Source organism: Eumetopias jubatus, unplaced genomic scaffold (genome assembly GCF_037043125.1).
Source record: "Eumetopias jubatus isolate StellerSeaLion01/CBP00866 unplaced genomic scaffold, mEumJub1_p1.0 scaffold_2, whole genome shotgun sequence".
NCBI classification, from domain to species: domain Eukaryota; kingdom Metazoa; phylum Chordata; class Mammalia; order Carnivora; family Otariidae; genus Eumetopias; species Eumetopias jubatus.
In genome coordinates, this window is record NW_028274808.1 from 96,517,556 (window position 1) to 96,534,370 (window position 16,815).

At 35.1% G+C, this 16,815-nt stretch overlaps 1 protein-coding gene across 5 annotated transcripts in view; it reads right to left on the reverse strand.

The window, feature by feature from the left end:
* Positions 1-5,184: 5,184 nt before the first annotated feature.
* Positions 5,185-16,815, reverse strand: part of ABHD18 (abhydrolase domain containing 18) — a 51,650-nt gene continuing 40,019 nt past the window's right edge. For all 5 annotated transcript variants that reach the window (XM_088021046.1, XM_088021043.1, XM_088021044.1 and 2 more), the window contains 3 exons: positions 9,752-10,130; positions 8,547-8,709; positions 5,185-7,186 (listed from right to left, as the gene is read on the reverse strand). In XM_088021046.1, coding sequence (XP_087877172.1) covers positions 7,135-7,186; positions 8,547-8,709; positions 9,752-10,130 — 594 coding nt within the window. In that variant the 3' untranslated portion in view covers positions 5,185-7,134. The remainder of the gene's footprint in view (positions 7,187-8,546; positions 8,710-9,751; positions 10,131-16,815) is intronic.

Below are 16,815 nucleotides of genomic sequence, written 5' to 3' on the forward strand. Positions count from 1 at the left end.
GCCCAGTGGGTGAGAGCATAGCCTGTGGAACTAGACTGCCTAGCTTTAAGCCCCCTTTAAAATTGTTTCTACCCCATAGGGATGGTTATGAAGAATAAATGTATAATGTTAAAAGTGTGCTGGATGCATGGCATGTTCTATATGTGGGCTAGTAGTTGTAGTAATAATAATTATTTAAATGTTGTGCAGATATTACATTATTAATTTTTTTTGTTTAAGTAGGCCCCATGCCCAGCGTGGAGCCCAATGCTTGACGCAAACTCATGACCGTGAGATCAAGACCTGAGCGGAGATCAAGAGTCAGACACCTAACTGATTGAGCCACCCAGGCGCCCCTTACATTGTTAACTTTTAAAAAATTGTTTTTGTAAAGGATATTGAAGTCACTCTGAGAAAAGATAACGAAATCCTGAACTAAGACTGTGGTAGTGGGTTTTGAAAGGAGCAGATTATTGACATATTTGGGAAATAATAAGACTGGGTCATTATGAGAGGAGAGTGTAAGGGTCAAGGATGTTCTTTTTGTTTGTTTAACTGGATAGATGGTGGCTACCAAAAACCAAAATTATGAATAACAAAGAATGGAGTGGGGGAAGCTTGGGAAATTCCTGGGTGACAGGGATAATGAGTTTGATTTTGGGCATTTTGAGTTTTCAGATACCTCTAAGTTGACTTTAGAGGTTATTGAATTAAGATATTGATGGAAGTTAAGTCAGCAAAGTTAACCTTAGAAGAAGATAAAGCGTAGCTCTCTGGTGTGCATCTCTGTTCTAAAAGTTGTAGTTAATGAGTGTTGAAGAAATTGAAGAATTTATTTAGTGATAGCAAATGTTAGGACTGACATGAATTCCAATAAAAGTTGGGATGAAGAACACATTGGGATGCTTAAAACACATGGGGGCATTGTGTCCGGTGGTAGAACTGAGAACAGTAACACTTTTCCATCAATTTCAAAGAACTGTTTAAAAATCAGTTTATGGGGGCACCTGGGTGGCTCAATTGGTTAAGCATCTGCCTTGGGCTCATGTCATGATCCCAGGGTCCTGGGATCGAGCCCTGCATCGGGCTCCTTGCTCAGCAGGGAGTCTGCTTCTCCCCCTGCTTATGCTCTCTTTCTGTCAAATAAATAAATAAAAATCTTTAAAAAATAAAAAATAAAAAAATAAAAATCAGTTTATGTAGGGGATGCCTGGGTGGCTCAGTTGGTTGAGTGTCCGACTCTTGATCTTGACTTAGGTCTTGATCTCAAGGTTGTGAGTTCAAGTCCCAAGTTTGGCTCTGTGCTAGGTGCAGAGGCTATTTAAAAAAAAAAAAAAAATCAGGGGCACCTGGGTGGCTCAGTTGGTGGCTCACTCAGTTAAGCGTCTGCCTTCAGCTCAGGTCATGATCCCAGAGTGCCAGGATCAAGCCCATCAGCCTCCCTGCTCAGTGGGGAGTCTGCTTCTCCCTCTGCCCCTCACCCTGCCTGTACTCTGCCTCTCTTCTTTCTCAAATAAATAAATAAAATCTTAAAAAAAAAATCAGTTTATGTAGGGTGTTAAAAAGTTTGAGAAATAGTGATGATGGTTGCACAACATTGTGAATGTGATGCCTCTGATTTGCTCATTTAAAAGTGGTTAAAATTGCAAGTTTTATGTTTTATAGTTTTACCACAATTTAAAAAATTAATAATGTAATATACCCAAAACTCTATCATATACTTTTTTTTTTTAAAGATTTTATTTATTTGACAGAGAGAGACACAGCGAGAGAGGGAACACAAGCAGGGGTAGTGGGAGAGAGGGAGAAGCAGGCTTCCCGCTGAACAGGGAGCCCAATGGGGGGCTCGATTCCAGGACCCTGGGATCATGACCTGAGCCGGAGGCAGACGCCTAATGACTGAGCCACCCAGGCGCCCCTAATATCATATGCTTTAAATCAATGAATTGTATGATGTCTAAATTATATTTTAATAAAGCTCTTAAAAAATCAATCTATGTATAGAGCTAAGCCAGAAATTTCTGTAGAAGTCAAGTTAAAGGGAACTGGTCTAGTCCCTTGAAAACTGTCTTAAGTATCCTATTGGACTGCTTTGTCTCTGGCACTCGGTAAATATTTTTTAAGTGAATCAATAAACAAATGAACAAATAAGTGGACTTAAATGCAATATATGTAAATCTGTCTATCTCTGGTGTCTGGCTACGAGGTTGCAAGTTTGGGTTTGCAAATGTGATAATCATTGTCGTCCCTGTCCTCTTAAAATAGAGTCATAACTCTCATATACGGTTCTTTGTTTTACAAATACTCTTAAAAAGAAATGTGCATTTGGTGAATCTTTTCCTTGTCTATTCTGATGAATTCAGTCCTAGGAGAGATGTGATTGCCTACCTTCTGATATGAAAACCTGAAGACCTGGTAGGTGTTACAACACAAAGAAAATTACTAGACTAGCCCCTAGAATCTCCATTCATTTTGGAGATACAAAAGAGTGAATTAAAGACATGACCCTAAAGCAGAAATAAAAGCAAACCCCAGAGAGTCCTGATGATCCAGTTCTGCAAGCGACAGCAAACCTCTCTCTTCTCAAGGTAGATTTAATTACTTATAAGGGCTTCCCATTACAGCTCTCAAATTACCAATTTATTTTCTCCTACTTTATAATCTAAGACAACATTGGTATAAAATGACATTTAGAAAGAAGCCAGTGAGGTAATATGTACAAACATATTTATAGTTCTAAGTAAAAAATAAATTTGCATTGCATATTATCACTGCCTATCAATTGGCCAATTGTTTTTTGAGGAGTTGTTGATGTGGGAAACAAAGGCAGAAAAAAAATTAGTAAATTTCCTTACTATCTACAGCCCCAATTGACAAGTTCTTAAAGCAGGCAGAGTGACATTCCTGTAGGGAATGGTTGAAGAAAATACAGGGAAGAGGTTAGCATTTCTTTGCTCATACTTGTCTCTGCTTTGGTTTGCCAAGATGAGTTAACGTTTAAGATTTAAAGAAGCTCCGCTGCACGTAAGTGCCCAAATCCACCCCCAGCTCATCCTACTCTTTCTAACACATGTGGACCCATAACGAAAGAGCAGAAGCAGAAGGAACACAGGCCCTCTTGGCTACCTGAATACTTCTGAGGTGCTGGTAACACCCAGAATATCAGGAATTCCTTTCCAAAATCTACGTTGATTTACCAACTTTACATCCATTCTTTCCTTCAACAGCTAGTCTTCTTCTCTTGAGTCCTTCAAAGTACGTTGAGTTGAGTTCTTAAACCTGGCTGCACAGTAGAATCGCCTACGGAGCTTTAAAAATACCAACTGCAAGCCAATTGAATCTGAATGTCTAGGGTAAGAGATTCAGCATAGGTAAGAACAGCCACTTACCTAGCTAAAACTCCTCAGGTGATTCTCATGTTCCAGGCCTGAGATCTGATTAGAGCCATGGCTCTTTGGGGTTCTTTAAGTATAACCCCTGGACAGAGAGCAAGAGCATCCTCTGAAACTTTTAGAAATACAAATTCACGAGCCCTGCCCCACTTAGTGAATCAGAAACTCAAGGTAGTGGGGTCTAGAAATCTGTGTTGTAACAAAATTCCAGGTGATTTCAATGCAAGTTAAAATATGAGTACCACTGATTCTAAATGGGTGTTTTTGAAAATTTAATGTGTAGCTGAATCATCTTATTCAAATGCAAATTATGACTCAGTAAGGTTGATGGTGCTTGAGATTCTAAATTTCTAACAAGATCTCAAGAGGATGCTGCCAGTCTGCTGACCACACTTTGAATAGCAAAGTGCTAGGATACAACTTTATTTCTATGGAATTATCCAGTACATTATATAGGAAAACAGTTACACCTCAGTTAGTCACCAGTTTGTATAAAGTAATAGACTTTTCATGGTAAGTTTACCTTTCTTTTTAAATTAACACAATCTGGTGAATCTGCACATTAGCTCCTTTGGTCCTGAGGAAAATCCTTCTGGGTTTTGGTCCAAAATTTTCTAAAATGTTTTCAAAGTTCTTCATGAAATCATTGGCTTCCTAGGATTCTGCCTATAAGAATATTCCTAGAATTAAGTTATTCTACTCCTGCAAAAACAGTCCAAATGTACCTCTATTCCCTTTGTCTCACTTGCCAAAATCTTTCATTTCCAAACCCAGTTTCTATAGTGGCCTCTATCCAGCATCCCCATTCTCAGTCCTAAAGTTATCTCTAGATTTTAATTGCTTATAACATTTACTAGCATAAATCTAATTATATCCAAGAATTATATCTAATTATACAACATTCAGATAAGTATGGTCTGTCAGAATGCTAGTTTCCCTGGGATCACACATATTTGGGGGAGAAATCTGGCTCTTCTTGCAGATACTGAATACTATTCTGCTAAAGCCTCCCTTCTTTCTGCCTACTTTGGTTTATAATAGAACTAAGGAAGAACACACACTCAATTCAAGTTTGGATACATTAATCAAATGTGACACATGTATTCTGTATTCAGAATAAATCTTCTTGAATATATGAAATAATTAACTTTTTATATAGACTTTTATTAAGTATAAAATATCTGGAAATGATTTAAAAACTTTTCAGTTACAGTGTTAATTCAGTAATCTTTACGAGAGAAAGCACCACATTAAAAAATTACATTCATAACAATCTAAAATTCATTCATATGTTAAAATAATTAATAATAATTATAACATTAGCAAATCATGAAATTCAGAAACTTTTGTAACCACAGATCTAAATCAGGGGTCTCAAACTCAGATGTGTTCAAGGCTAAGAAGGAAACACAAAGTAGTGAAGTAGCCTGATAAAAAAGGGAGTCTAGCAGACTGTGGCAAACTAGGGAATGCATGCCCAGTCAAAAGACTTTTCAAATTCAAACAATTTTGAAATATTATGCACACTGAATAAACAGCTGTGGGCCAAGCTGGCCTGTATTAACTGCCAGTTTGCACCTCTGGCCTAAATGAATTTTTAGCAGTTTATGTACACAATTCTCAAAATGGCAGACAGCACTTTTTAAAATACATATGTTGCCCCTTTATATATATAACTATTATATATATATAACACTTATATATATAACTATTAGTGTTATATATATAACGTATATACCTTACACATTATATATATATATATACATAACATTATATATATGTGTATATATACATATATATATAGAAAGTGTGAGTCACTATTTTGGGATAAGTGGATATAAAAACTTTAAGAAAAGGTATTTTGCACCTTGAATTAATCAATTTAGGAAGTTGCGTGGATAATATTCTTAAAAACATCTGGTTAAGAGATGAAATTTTTAAAATACTTCCTTTCACATTTGGAAAAAATGAGTTATGACTAAAAGTTAATTAAAATGAAATGAAATTTCATTCTTTTACCAACAGAAAGTCATACACCACAGTACATTATTGCTTAGTAAGAAATATTTAGGTAAAAAATAAATACTGGTTTTACTAAGGTATAATTCAGAAAACATTCAATCATATTGCCTCACTACATACTAAGAAAATACTTGTAATTCATTTGACAATAAATCTTACTTTATCTTTAAAGGGTATTTTGTTTAAGAATTTTAGTACATTTTATACTTTCAGTTAAAAGTAAAGTTCTAGTCTAAAGATATAAAATTGCTATAGGCCAAATGGCTGTAACCAAATAGGTATGGTTTGCTATGCCAAAGCAGTTTTACAGAATTTACAATTTTGTATACCATCAATGATTTCACATTAGTGACTTTGAAATAATTTTTAAAAAGTTAAAGTGATGGAGACATTAGAGTGATAAATAAAATCTTTTAAAAAGCTATGAAGGCACATAATTCAAATATCCTTGCTAGATCAGGAATACATATTTTTAAAATAATCCATAGACAACACAGATTTCAAACAAATAAAACTCAAATACATTTATTCCAAACCTTGATACAATTCCCAAAAATATTTTCTACTTTTTTCAAACATTTTAGATCTTAGCTTGAGAAGTTTAACATAAAAAGCACCAAATCTAACCATATAATCTTCCATTTAAAAAAGTTAGTAGTTATTATATCTTTTCTGTAAAATGAAGTTATATGGAACAAATCAATTTCATATTTAATTTCTGAAATTAAAAAGCCAAAGCTATTAAGTATATCTAACTAAAGTTAGATGTTTAGCAAACCCAGAGTAGGTATATAAGGAAATGTTAAGACACAGTATCAAGTAATGTAATAGGTCTTTCATTATTTCCATATTTCATGAATTGAAACTTCTTAAGTAGGGGAAATATGTTTGGCATCATTTTCTAACCTCGTATTTGGCAAAGTTTTAAAGTTCAGCCAAGTCATATGCATCTTATCTGCATTCCCACATTTGTTTTAATTATTAAAGCTACTTAAGTAGGAAGCAATCAGGATATTTTTAGAATTCAAACTTAACACTGATCTTACACATCATTAAGTACTGCCATGGCAGGGGCACCTGGGTGGCTCAGTCGTTAAGCGCCTGCCTTTGGCTCAGGTCATGATCCCAGGGTCCTGCGATCAAGCCCCACATCGGGCTCCCTGCTCAGCAGGAAGCCTCTCCCACTCCCCCTGCTCGTGTTCCCTCTCTCGCTGTGTCTCTCTCTGTCAAATAAATAAAATCTTAAAAAAAAAAAAGTATTGCCTTTGCAGAAATTCAAGTTGAAGATAAGAAAGAAACATGTTCTCAAATCAAGTCAATAGTAAAACTATCATACAAGGGTATACAATACATGCTGATGTATTACAAACTTAGCTTGATTTAGCAGTTCTTTAAAAACCAATAAGGTTTCTATGAATAAATGTATTTTAATTAATAAATTATTCACGATTAAAAATTTAGTTTTCATAAATAGTAACAACAGACTGGATATTGTGTATATGGGATTCCCACAAAACAATAACAAAATACTTCAACATTATTTCATCCAAATATTGGTTTAAAATTATTCACATGTATTTAAAGATCATTGTTGACTGATCATAACAATGAATTCCAGACTAAATTGATAGCAGTTAGTTATATATATAGTGCTGTCTGCTTGTTCTTCTTATCATCAAAGGATGAAAAACTCCTTTTGTAAGAAACATGATGGCCATACTGGTTACATACAGTGATCCAATTAGTTAGCGTATTTATGGAGGAAGCGTTCAAATGCATCATAGATGGCTTGTCTAAAATTAAAGATGAAAGAAGAACTGTAAGTAATGAGCAAAAAAGGAAGACAGTACTTTTATTATAAGTTACTTCCAAAGTTACCTGTGGCTTGCAACCTGACTTCTTCTTCAAAATAGCTTTCAAAGAGGCAGGTACCTGAGGGTGGGTGTTTGGATCCGTGTAACTTCACCACAGCTGCAGAAAACCTCAAATGTGCTTTCAACTGATGATGAATTCAGAAGTACCATCCTTTTCTGTGACGCACTTTTTTTGTGCCTTAGAACTTACATAATATATGCATTTATATAATATATATATGCAATATAAAATATATATGTATGTGACTTGTTGAAAATTAATTGGCTGTATAACTTTTCATAATGTAGTATTCAACCTATTTCATAAATTATGATAAGGATGCTCTTTGTCCAGAAGAACACATGTTCCTAGCAACTGAACTAAAAGCAAAAGCCTTAGTTTCCAATATTACCTTCACAGAGTGTTTTACTATATTAGTATTTAATATTAATATGTGTTTTAATATATTTATATTATTTAATATATATTTAATATATTAGTATTTAATATTTTAATTAGACGCTTAAAGGTGACATCTAAAAATTGGTTATTTAACTAAATGAACTAAATGAGTGATAATGTACAAAGAATTATTTCTTGGATTAAAAAGAGCTAAAACATGTGAGACATATAATACACACAATTCTTCTGTTATACAGAGATACAGCTGGCAGTTTTGAGACACATCATGCCCAGGGCACTGATCTAAGCACTTCATGTGAACGAATTTATTTAACCATTAATGATAAATATATCCCAATGACAGCTTTTGTCATCAAATTTGAAGAGGAAGTAGAAGTAATATAGGCTATCAAAAAACTAGAGTTATAGAATAAAGGTTTTTATAACTTCTAATAAGTACTGAAGTCATATAAGGTTATTAACATCCAATATTTCACTTCTCATTTAAGGTTCAGTATTCACTTGCTACTGAAAAACAGTGCTGGACTATTCCATAGATGCTCATGCCATCTGAGAGAAGACAGGAGTGAAAAAGCAAGTTTTACAAACCCTGGTATTCCTCCCTATACTCTAAAATACCTGGCTATTAATATTTGAAGAGGGTAAAAACACACAATAAAATGTGCCTATATATGCTACTTCCCTAGTTCTTTAAAAAAAAACAGAAGAGGATGGGATAGGAAAAAGTACCACAATGTGAGAATTGATGGAGGCAGGGAGGAAAAAAGAAGACTAAAACATAAAATAAAAATACCCTATCTTCTCTATTTTTTTGAGGCAAAAATATTCCAAAAAACAAGCAAGTAAATAGATACCTGTTTAGACCAATCATCTTACCTGAAGAGTCCTTGTTTAAAAAGATAAGCACTAATATGACCCCCTTCTAGATAACGGATTTCACAACCAGGCCAAATTTCTTGTAAACTTCGAACTCCTGTTCGTGGAATATAAGCATCTTCTTTGGCTTGAACCACTATAATGAGACTTGGGTCAACTGGAACTAGGGAAAGAATTTTAAAAGATACAACATATACACCTTTAAAAAAGCTCTAAGATTTTTATATAAATACTATTAATCGTATTAGAAAATAAAATACATTTGACAGTACATTAAGTGAAACATCTGTCAAAACTTTTTTTAAAAAAGATTTATTTATTTATTTATTTCAGAGAAAGACAGAGAGCACGGACTAGCAAGGAGCAGGGGGTGGCGGGGGGAGATGGGAGAGGGAGAAGCACACCCTCTGCTGAGCAGGGAGCCCGACCTGGGGCTCGATCCCAGGACCCTGAGATCATGACCTGAGCTGAAGGCAGCTGCTTAACCGACTGTGTCACCCAGGTGCCCCTAAAACTTTATGATTAAGTTAAAAATCAACAATAATATAGCATAATATCATAATATTCATCTCTAATACAATGAGATGAACATTCTAAAGAAGATACAAAATCCAATATATATTTTTAAATTTAAATTCAACTAATTAACATATAATGTATTATTTGTTTCAGGGGTACAGGTCTGTGCTTCACCAATCTTATATAATACTCAGTGCTTATTACAACACATGCCCTCCAAATGTCCATCACCCCGTTACCGCATCCCCCTGCCCCAAACAAAATCCAATATAGTTTTAACTAACTAATAAGATGGTTTTAGGTTTTCATGGATAAAATATGATACATTTATTTATTTATTTTTTAAGATTTTATTTATTTTTGACAGAGAGAGAGCACACGCAAGGGGAACAGCAGAGAGAGAGGGAGAAGCAGACTCCCCGCTGAGCAGAGAGCCTGATGCAGGACTCGATCCCAGGACCCTGAGATCATGACCTGAGCCAAAGACAGATGCTTAACTGTCTAAGCCACACAGGCGCCCCAATATGATACATTTAAATAACCAACTTATCCCGGAAAATACATTCTGGAGCAAACAATAAACATATTCTTGAAAATATGAAATTATTTTGTAAAGCATCTTTAAAAATATTTCACAAATATTTACACATCAGCAAACATTATTAATTTCACATAAAAATTGGTACCTGAGAAATTTGCCACATGAGTACATTCATCCATGACTCCTTTCATGAATATTAAAGACTCTTTCTGAAGATTGTTTCTTCTTTGTTCTTTACTGAGTAGGTGATATGACTGAGGATTGCAACTTGTATAATTACTTTTGTTGGTTGAAAGCGTTTGATTGAAACACTGCATCTTAGAGGTATCTTGCAACAACAGTCTTTCTGATGTGGCACTGATGGATGGTTTACTAGATTTATGGCACTCACTAGGTTTTTGGGATACAACTTGGCCTGTCATATCTAAATTTAAAGTTCTAGAAACCACATTAAGGTTAGTTAGCTTGTCTGCACTGATAGGGAAGCGTTTCACAAACTCTTGTCCCATTTTGAAAGAATCTGTCTGAGTATATAAAAGAAAACATCATTTAGTATAAAATACATTTTATTTAACAACCTTGTTAAAGACAAAACACAAACTCCATCAGTGAATAAACGAATAAATAAAATGTAGTACATACATACAATGGATTATCATTTAGTCTTAAAAGGGAATGAAATTCTGATACATACAACAGGGATGAACCCTGAAGACACTATGCTAAATGAATAAGCCAGACACAAACGGCAAATATTGTATGATTCCAACTTTTATGAGGTACCTAGAGTAGTCAGATTCATAGAGACAGACAATTGAGTGGGGATTGCCAGGTGCTGGAAGGAGGGGGAACGAAGAGTTACTGTTTAATGGGTACAGAGTTTTGGTTTAGTAAAATGAAAAAGTTCTGGAGATGGATGGTGGTGATGGACAGAGGTGACAGTTGCACAACAATGTGAATGCACTTAATAATACCATTGACCTGTACACCTAAACATGGCTGAAATAGTACATTTTATGTTGCATATATTTTACCACAACTTAAACAATAACGAAGAATAAAGAGATGTCAAAATTTATCTGAGGACTAAGATAAATAAAAGACTTATACTATATTGCTAAATGTCTCCTCTTAAATAGTAAAGGGTATCATTTAGTCTGCATCATGTTTTTATTGCCAAAGTTTTGAAATCATGATCTGCCTGAATCTTAGAACTTCCAAAAGCCTTATGAGTGTATCCTGGCAATAATACATCAGCCACCTCAAATCCCTTTCTCAGGTTGAACTAAGAAGAATGAAGAATTATCAAGGAAAAAATATTGCCTATTAAAATCTCAAAAGTATGTACTAAGTTTAAGGACTTGTAAGTACAATATAATTTAAGTAAAAATAAACTCTGTTAAATACTAAGGGTAGAGTGAAAAGAAAAAAAAATGACAGTCTGGGAAAATATATTTGTAACTTATATGACAAAGAGCTAATCCTTTAATTTATTAAGAGCTAGAAGTGAATACAAAGCCCAAAATGACAGTAGAAAAAGTGAGCAAAGGACATGCACATAAAGGTCACAATGAAACATATACAGCTCTTAAACTTAGAAATATATCCAATTTCACTTATAATTAAGTAAATTAAATAAAAACAATACCAATTTCACCATCAGGTTGACAAAAAACAAAGTAAAACCCTTAAGTTTGCTAAAACACTGAATTTGTGAAATTATTGGGAAACAGATACACATGTTCCTGCTGGTAGTATAAATCGACACAACTAGAATTAGACAAAATCTAATCACATTACAAATGCAACAACATTTCTAGGAATTTACACTTGTGAAATGACATATGTACAAATTTATTCATTGCAGCACTGTTTGTTACTAGGGAAAATGAGAAACAATATCAACAGGGTACTGGTACTGGTTAATAAATCATGGTACATCCACCCATATAGTCGATTATTATGCAGCAGTAAAAAAGAAAAAGAAACATTTGTGTATAGTCCATTAAAAAAGGTTAAGAAAAAAGTTCATATTTCTGTTGGTTTGAAAAATTCCTTGAAATATTAATAAATAGTGTGTTATTGAGGGAGAAAGGACTTAGGCAAATTGGGAATAAGGGTAGAACTTATTTCATTATGTGTCTTTTTATACTTCATGATGCTTGAACTATATGACCATACAATCTATTTAAGAAATTAAGGAAGGAAAAATTGGTTGAAGGCAAGGGTGAAAAAAAAAACAACAACCTGGCTAACAGAACAAATCACTGAAGTCATCCAGATCAAAGAAATATAAAAGGGAAAGGGAAAGGAAGTTTAGAAACATTGAGAAATGTAAGCTCAAGCACCCTAGAATTACTCAGAGTGGTACACCAACAACTTTAACTGCTTTTGATTGGAAAAAGTTTTTATAACAAAAAAGAAGGAAGCCATCTTGATATTGCTTGACTATGCATTACTACGAACTAGTTCTGAGACAAAAAAAACTTGTATATAACCGCCAAGAGTCAGAGGCACGAAGAAAGTGCTGGGTAAGATCACACTGCCATTTCAGACAACCAAAATTTTTGATTCTCCCTTCAAAAAATTTTCACATTGAGTTTTCTCATAAGCTCTCAAATATAGGCATCTTTTTGCTTATATGTACAGGGGAACACAAGGAACTAACTAGCAGGTAGAGGTATTTTGTAACAAAGTTCTTAGGCAAGTAATTATCCTTTAAGGTTATACAAGATAGACTTATTTTATAAGAGCGAGATTTTTAGTGGCATAATTATAAGAAGTCCTAATTGATAGCAGAGATTTTCATTTCCTTTCTGAGATTTCTTGAGATTCTCAGCAACTTCCAAACTCAATGTGTAAAATTAAAAATTCAGAAAAAGAAAAAAATTTATAAAAGGAACTGGTTACCTTAGGAGACTAAGAGGGAACCAATTTGTTATCCTGAAAACTGGTAGATTATGGTTGGTAAAGAATCAAGCATTTATCTTGCCTTTCCTGTATGAACTGAACTACTAGGTAACCAAATAATAGCTAGATAAGTGCCTTTTTATACAAGCATTCAAACAAATAAATAAAAAAGAAATGACAGAATTAGAATATCAGCGTTTTGCAGTCCTCCAACAATTAATAGACATAGGTATTAAACATCAGTGGAGGCTTACATCACAAAATAGAGACAACCAGACATTATGTGCTTCCTATACTCCTACCAAAGAAATAACAATTGAACTTAATTGAGACTCTAGACACAGCTGCCAACTTTCAGGCAATACAGAGCATGGGTGAACATGCTAAACTGTACCATGAGAATGCAATAAAAAAGTACCTACACTTGGGACGCCTAGGTGGCTCAAGCAGTTAAGCATCAGCCTTCAGCTCAGGTCATGATCCCAGGGTCCTGGGATCGAGTCCCACATCAGGCTCCTTGCTCGGTGGGGGGTCTGCTTCTCCCTCTCCCTCTGCCTGCTGCTCCCCCTGCTTGTGCTCTCTGACAAGTAAAAATCTTAAAAAAAAAATGGCTAGAATGTGAAAAATTCTACACAGAAATAGCCTAAGACTTCAATAAATTATAAAAAAAGGGAAAGGAATAGAAGAGAATTTACAGATTAAAAGATACTTAAAAGCACAAATAAAAGAATTGTGTCTAAGGATACACATTTGGACAATAAAATTATTTTAAAGAGAGAAGGAAGTAATTACTACAAAAATCAGGATAATGATTAATAGTGGGGGGAGAAGGGCTTTTTAATTAGGACACATGGAAGGGATTTCTGGGTTGGTTGGTCAATTTTTTGCTTTTCTTTTTAATTTCTTTACATTTTTAAAATTTTTCCTCTCTTCCCCTATGATCCTCTGTTTTGTTTCTTAAATTCCACGAGTGAGATCATATGATAACTGTCTTTCTCTGACCGACTTATTTCACTTAGCATGATACCCTCTAGTTCCATCTACATCGCTGCAAATGGCAAGACTTCATTTTTTTTGATGGCTGAGTAGTATTCCATTGTGTATATATACCACATCTTTATCCATTCATCTGTCGATGGACATCTGGGCTCTTTCCATAGTTTGGCTATTATGGACATTACTGCTATAAACACTAGGGTGCAGGTGCCCCTTCAGATTACTATATTTGTATCTTTGAGGTAAATACCCAGTACTGCAATTCCTGGATCTTAGGGTAGCTCTCTTTTTAACTTTTTGAGGAACCTCCATACTGTTTTCCAGAATGGCTGCACCAGCTTGCATTCCCACCAACAGTGCAGGAGGGTTCCCCTTTCTCCACATCCTCACCAACATCTGTCGTTTCCTGACTTGTTAATTTTAGCCATTCCGACTGATTTGGGGTGGTATCTCATTGTGGTTTTGATTTGGATTTGGATTTCCCTGCTGCCAAGCATTTTTTCATGTGTCTTGAAATGTCTTGGCCATTTGTATGTCTTCTTTGGAGAAATGTCTGTTCATGTCCTCTGCCCATTTCTTGACTGGATTATTCGTTCTTTGGTTGTTGAGCTTGATAAGTTCTTTATAAATTTTGGATACTAGCCCTTTATCTGATAAGACATTTGTAAATATCTTCTCCCATTCTGTCAGTTGTCTTTTGGTTTTGTGGACTGTTTCCTTTGCTGTGCAAAACCATTTTATCTTGATGAAGTCCCAGTAGTTCATTTTGGCCTTTTGTTTACCTTGCCTTTCGAGATATATCTAGCAAGATATATATATCTAGCAAGAAGTTGCTGCAGCCAAGGTCACAGAGGTAGCTGCCTGTGTTCTCTTCTAGGACTTTGATGGACTCCTGTCTCACATTTAGGTCTTTCATCCATTTTGAGTCTATTTTTGTGTATGGTGTAAGGAAATAGTCCAGTCTCACTCTTCTGCATGGGGCTGGCCAATTTTCCCAACACTATTTGTTGAAGAGACTTTTTCCCATTGGATATTCTTTCCTGCTTTGTCAAAGATTAGGTGACCACAGATTTGAAGGTCCATTTCTGAGTTTTCTATTCTGTTCCATTGATCTATGTGTCTGTTTTTGTACCAGTACCATACTGTCTTGATGATTATAGCTTTGTAATAGAGCTTGAAGTCTGGCATTGTGATGCCACCAGCTTTGGTTTTTTTTCAACATTCCTTTGGCTATTCGGGGTCTTTTCTGGTTCCATACAAGTTTTAGGATTATTGTTCCAGCTCCGTGAAAAAAGTTGACGGTATTTTGATAGGAACTGCACTGAATGTATAGATTGCTCTACGTAGCATAGACATTTTAACAATATTTGTTCTTCTAATCCACGAGCACGGAACGTTATTCCATTTCTTTGTGTCTTCCTCAATTTCTCTCATGAGTATTCTATAGTTTTCTGAGTACAAATCCTTTGCCTCTTTGGTTAGGTTTATTCCTAGGTATCTTATCGTTTTTGGTGCAATTGTAAATGGGATCAACTCCTTAATCTCTTTTTCTTCCATCTCATTTTTAGTGTATAGAAATGCAACTGATTTCTGTGCATTGATTTTATATCCTGCCACTTTCCTGAATTCCTGTATGAGTTCTAGCAATTTTGGGGTGAAGTCTTCTGGGTTTTCCACATACAGTATCACATCATCTGTGAAGAGTAAAAGTTTGACTTCTTCTTTGCCAATTCAGGTGCCTTTTATTTCTTTTTGTTGTCTGATTGCTGAGGCTAGGACTTCTAGTACTATGTTGAACAACAGTGGTGATAGGGGACATCCCTGTAGTTTTCCTGACCTTAGGAGAAAAGCTCTCAGTTCTTCCCCATTGAGAAGGATACTCACTGTGGGCTTTTCATAGATGACTTTTATGATATTGAGGTATGTTCCCTCTGTCCCTACATGGCAGAGAGTTTTTATCAAGAAAGAATGCTGTATTTTGCCAAATGCTTTTTCTACACTGAGAGGATCATATGGTTCATGTTCTTTCATTAATGTACTGTATCACATTGATTGATCTGCAGATGTTGAACCACACTTGCAGCCGAGGAATAAATCCCACTTGGTCATGGTGAATAATCCTTTTAATGTACTGCTGGACCCTACTGGCTAGTACCTTGGTGAGAATTTCTGCATCCATGTTCATTAGGGATATTGGTTTGTAATTCTTCCTTTTGATGGGGTCTTTGTCTGGTTTTGGGATCAAGGTAATGCTGGCCTCATAAAATGAGTTTGGAAGTTTTCCTTCCATTTCTATTTTCTGGAACAGTTTAAGAAGAATAGGTATTAATTCTTCTTTAAATGTTTGGTAGAATTCTCCTGGGAAGCCATCTGGCCCTGGGCTCTTGTTTGTTGAGAGATTTTTGATGACTGCTTCAATTTCCTTAGTGGTTATGGGTCTGTTCAGGTTTTCTATTTCTGCCTGGTTCAGTTTTGGTAGTTTAAAAGTCTCTAAGAATGCATCCATTTCTTCCAGATTGCCTAATCTTTTGGCATATAGTTGCTCATAATATGTTCTTATAATTGTTTCTATTTCTTTGGTGTTGGTTATGATCTCTCCCCTTTCATTCATGATTTTATTTATTTGGGTCCTTTCTCTTTTCTTTTTGATAAGTCTGGCCAGGGGTTTATGAATCTTATTAATTCTTTCAAAGAACCAGCTCCTAGTTTCATTGATCTGTTCTACTGTTCTTTTGGTTTCTAGTTCATTGATTTCTGCTCTAATCTTTATTCTCTTCTCCTGGTGTGTTTAGGCTTTATTTGCTGTTCTTTTTCCAGCTCCTTTAGGTATAAGGTTAGGTTGTATATTTAAGACCTTTCTTGTTTCTTGAGAAAGGCTTGTATTGCTATATACTTCCCTCTTAGGACTGCCTTTGCTGCATCCCAAAGGTTTTGAACAGATGTGTTTTCATTTTCATTTGTTTCCATGAATTTTTAAAATTCTTAATTTCCTGGTTGACCCATTCATTCTTACTAGGATGCTCTTTAGCCTTCATGTATTTGAGTTCTTTCCAAATTTCTTCTTATGAGTGAGTTCCAGTTTCAAAGCACTGTGGCCTGAAAATATGCAGGGAATGATCCCAATCTTTTGGTACCAGATGAGACCTGACTTGTGATACAGTATGTGATCTATTCTGGAGAATGTTCTATGTGCACTCGAGAAAAATATGTATTCTGTTGCTTTAGATGGAATGCTCTGAATGTATCTGTGAAGTCCATCCGGCCCAGTGTGTCATTCAAAGCCCTTGTTTCCTTGTTGAGTTT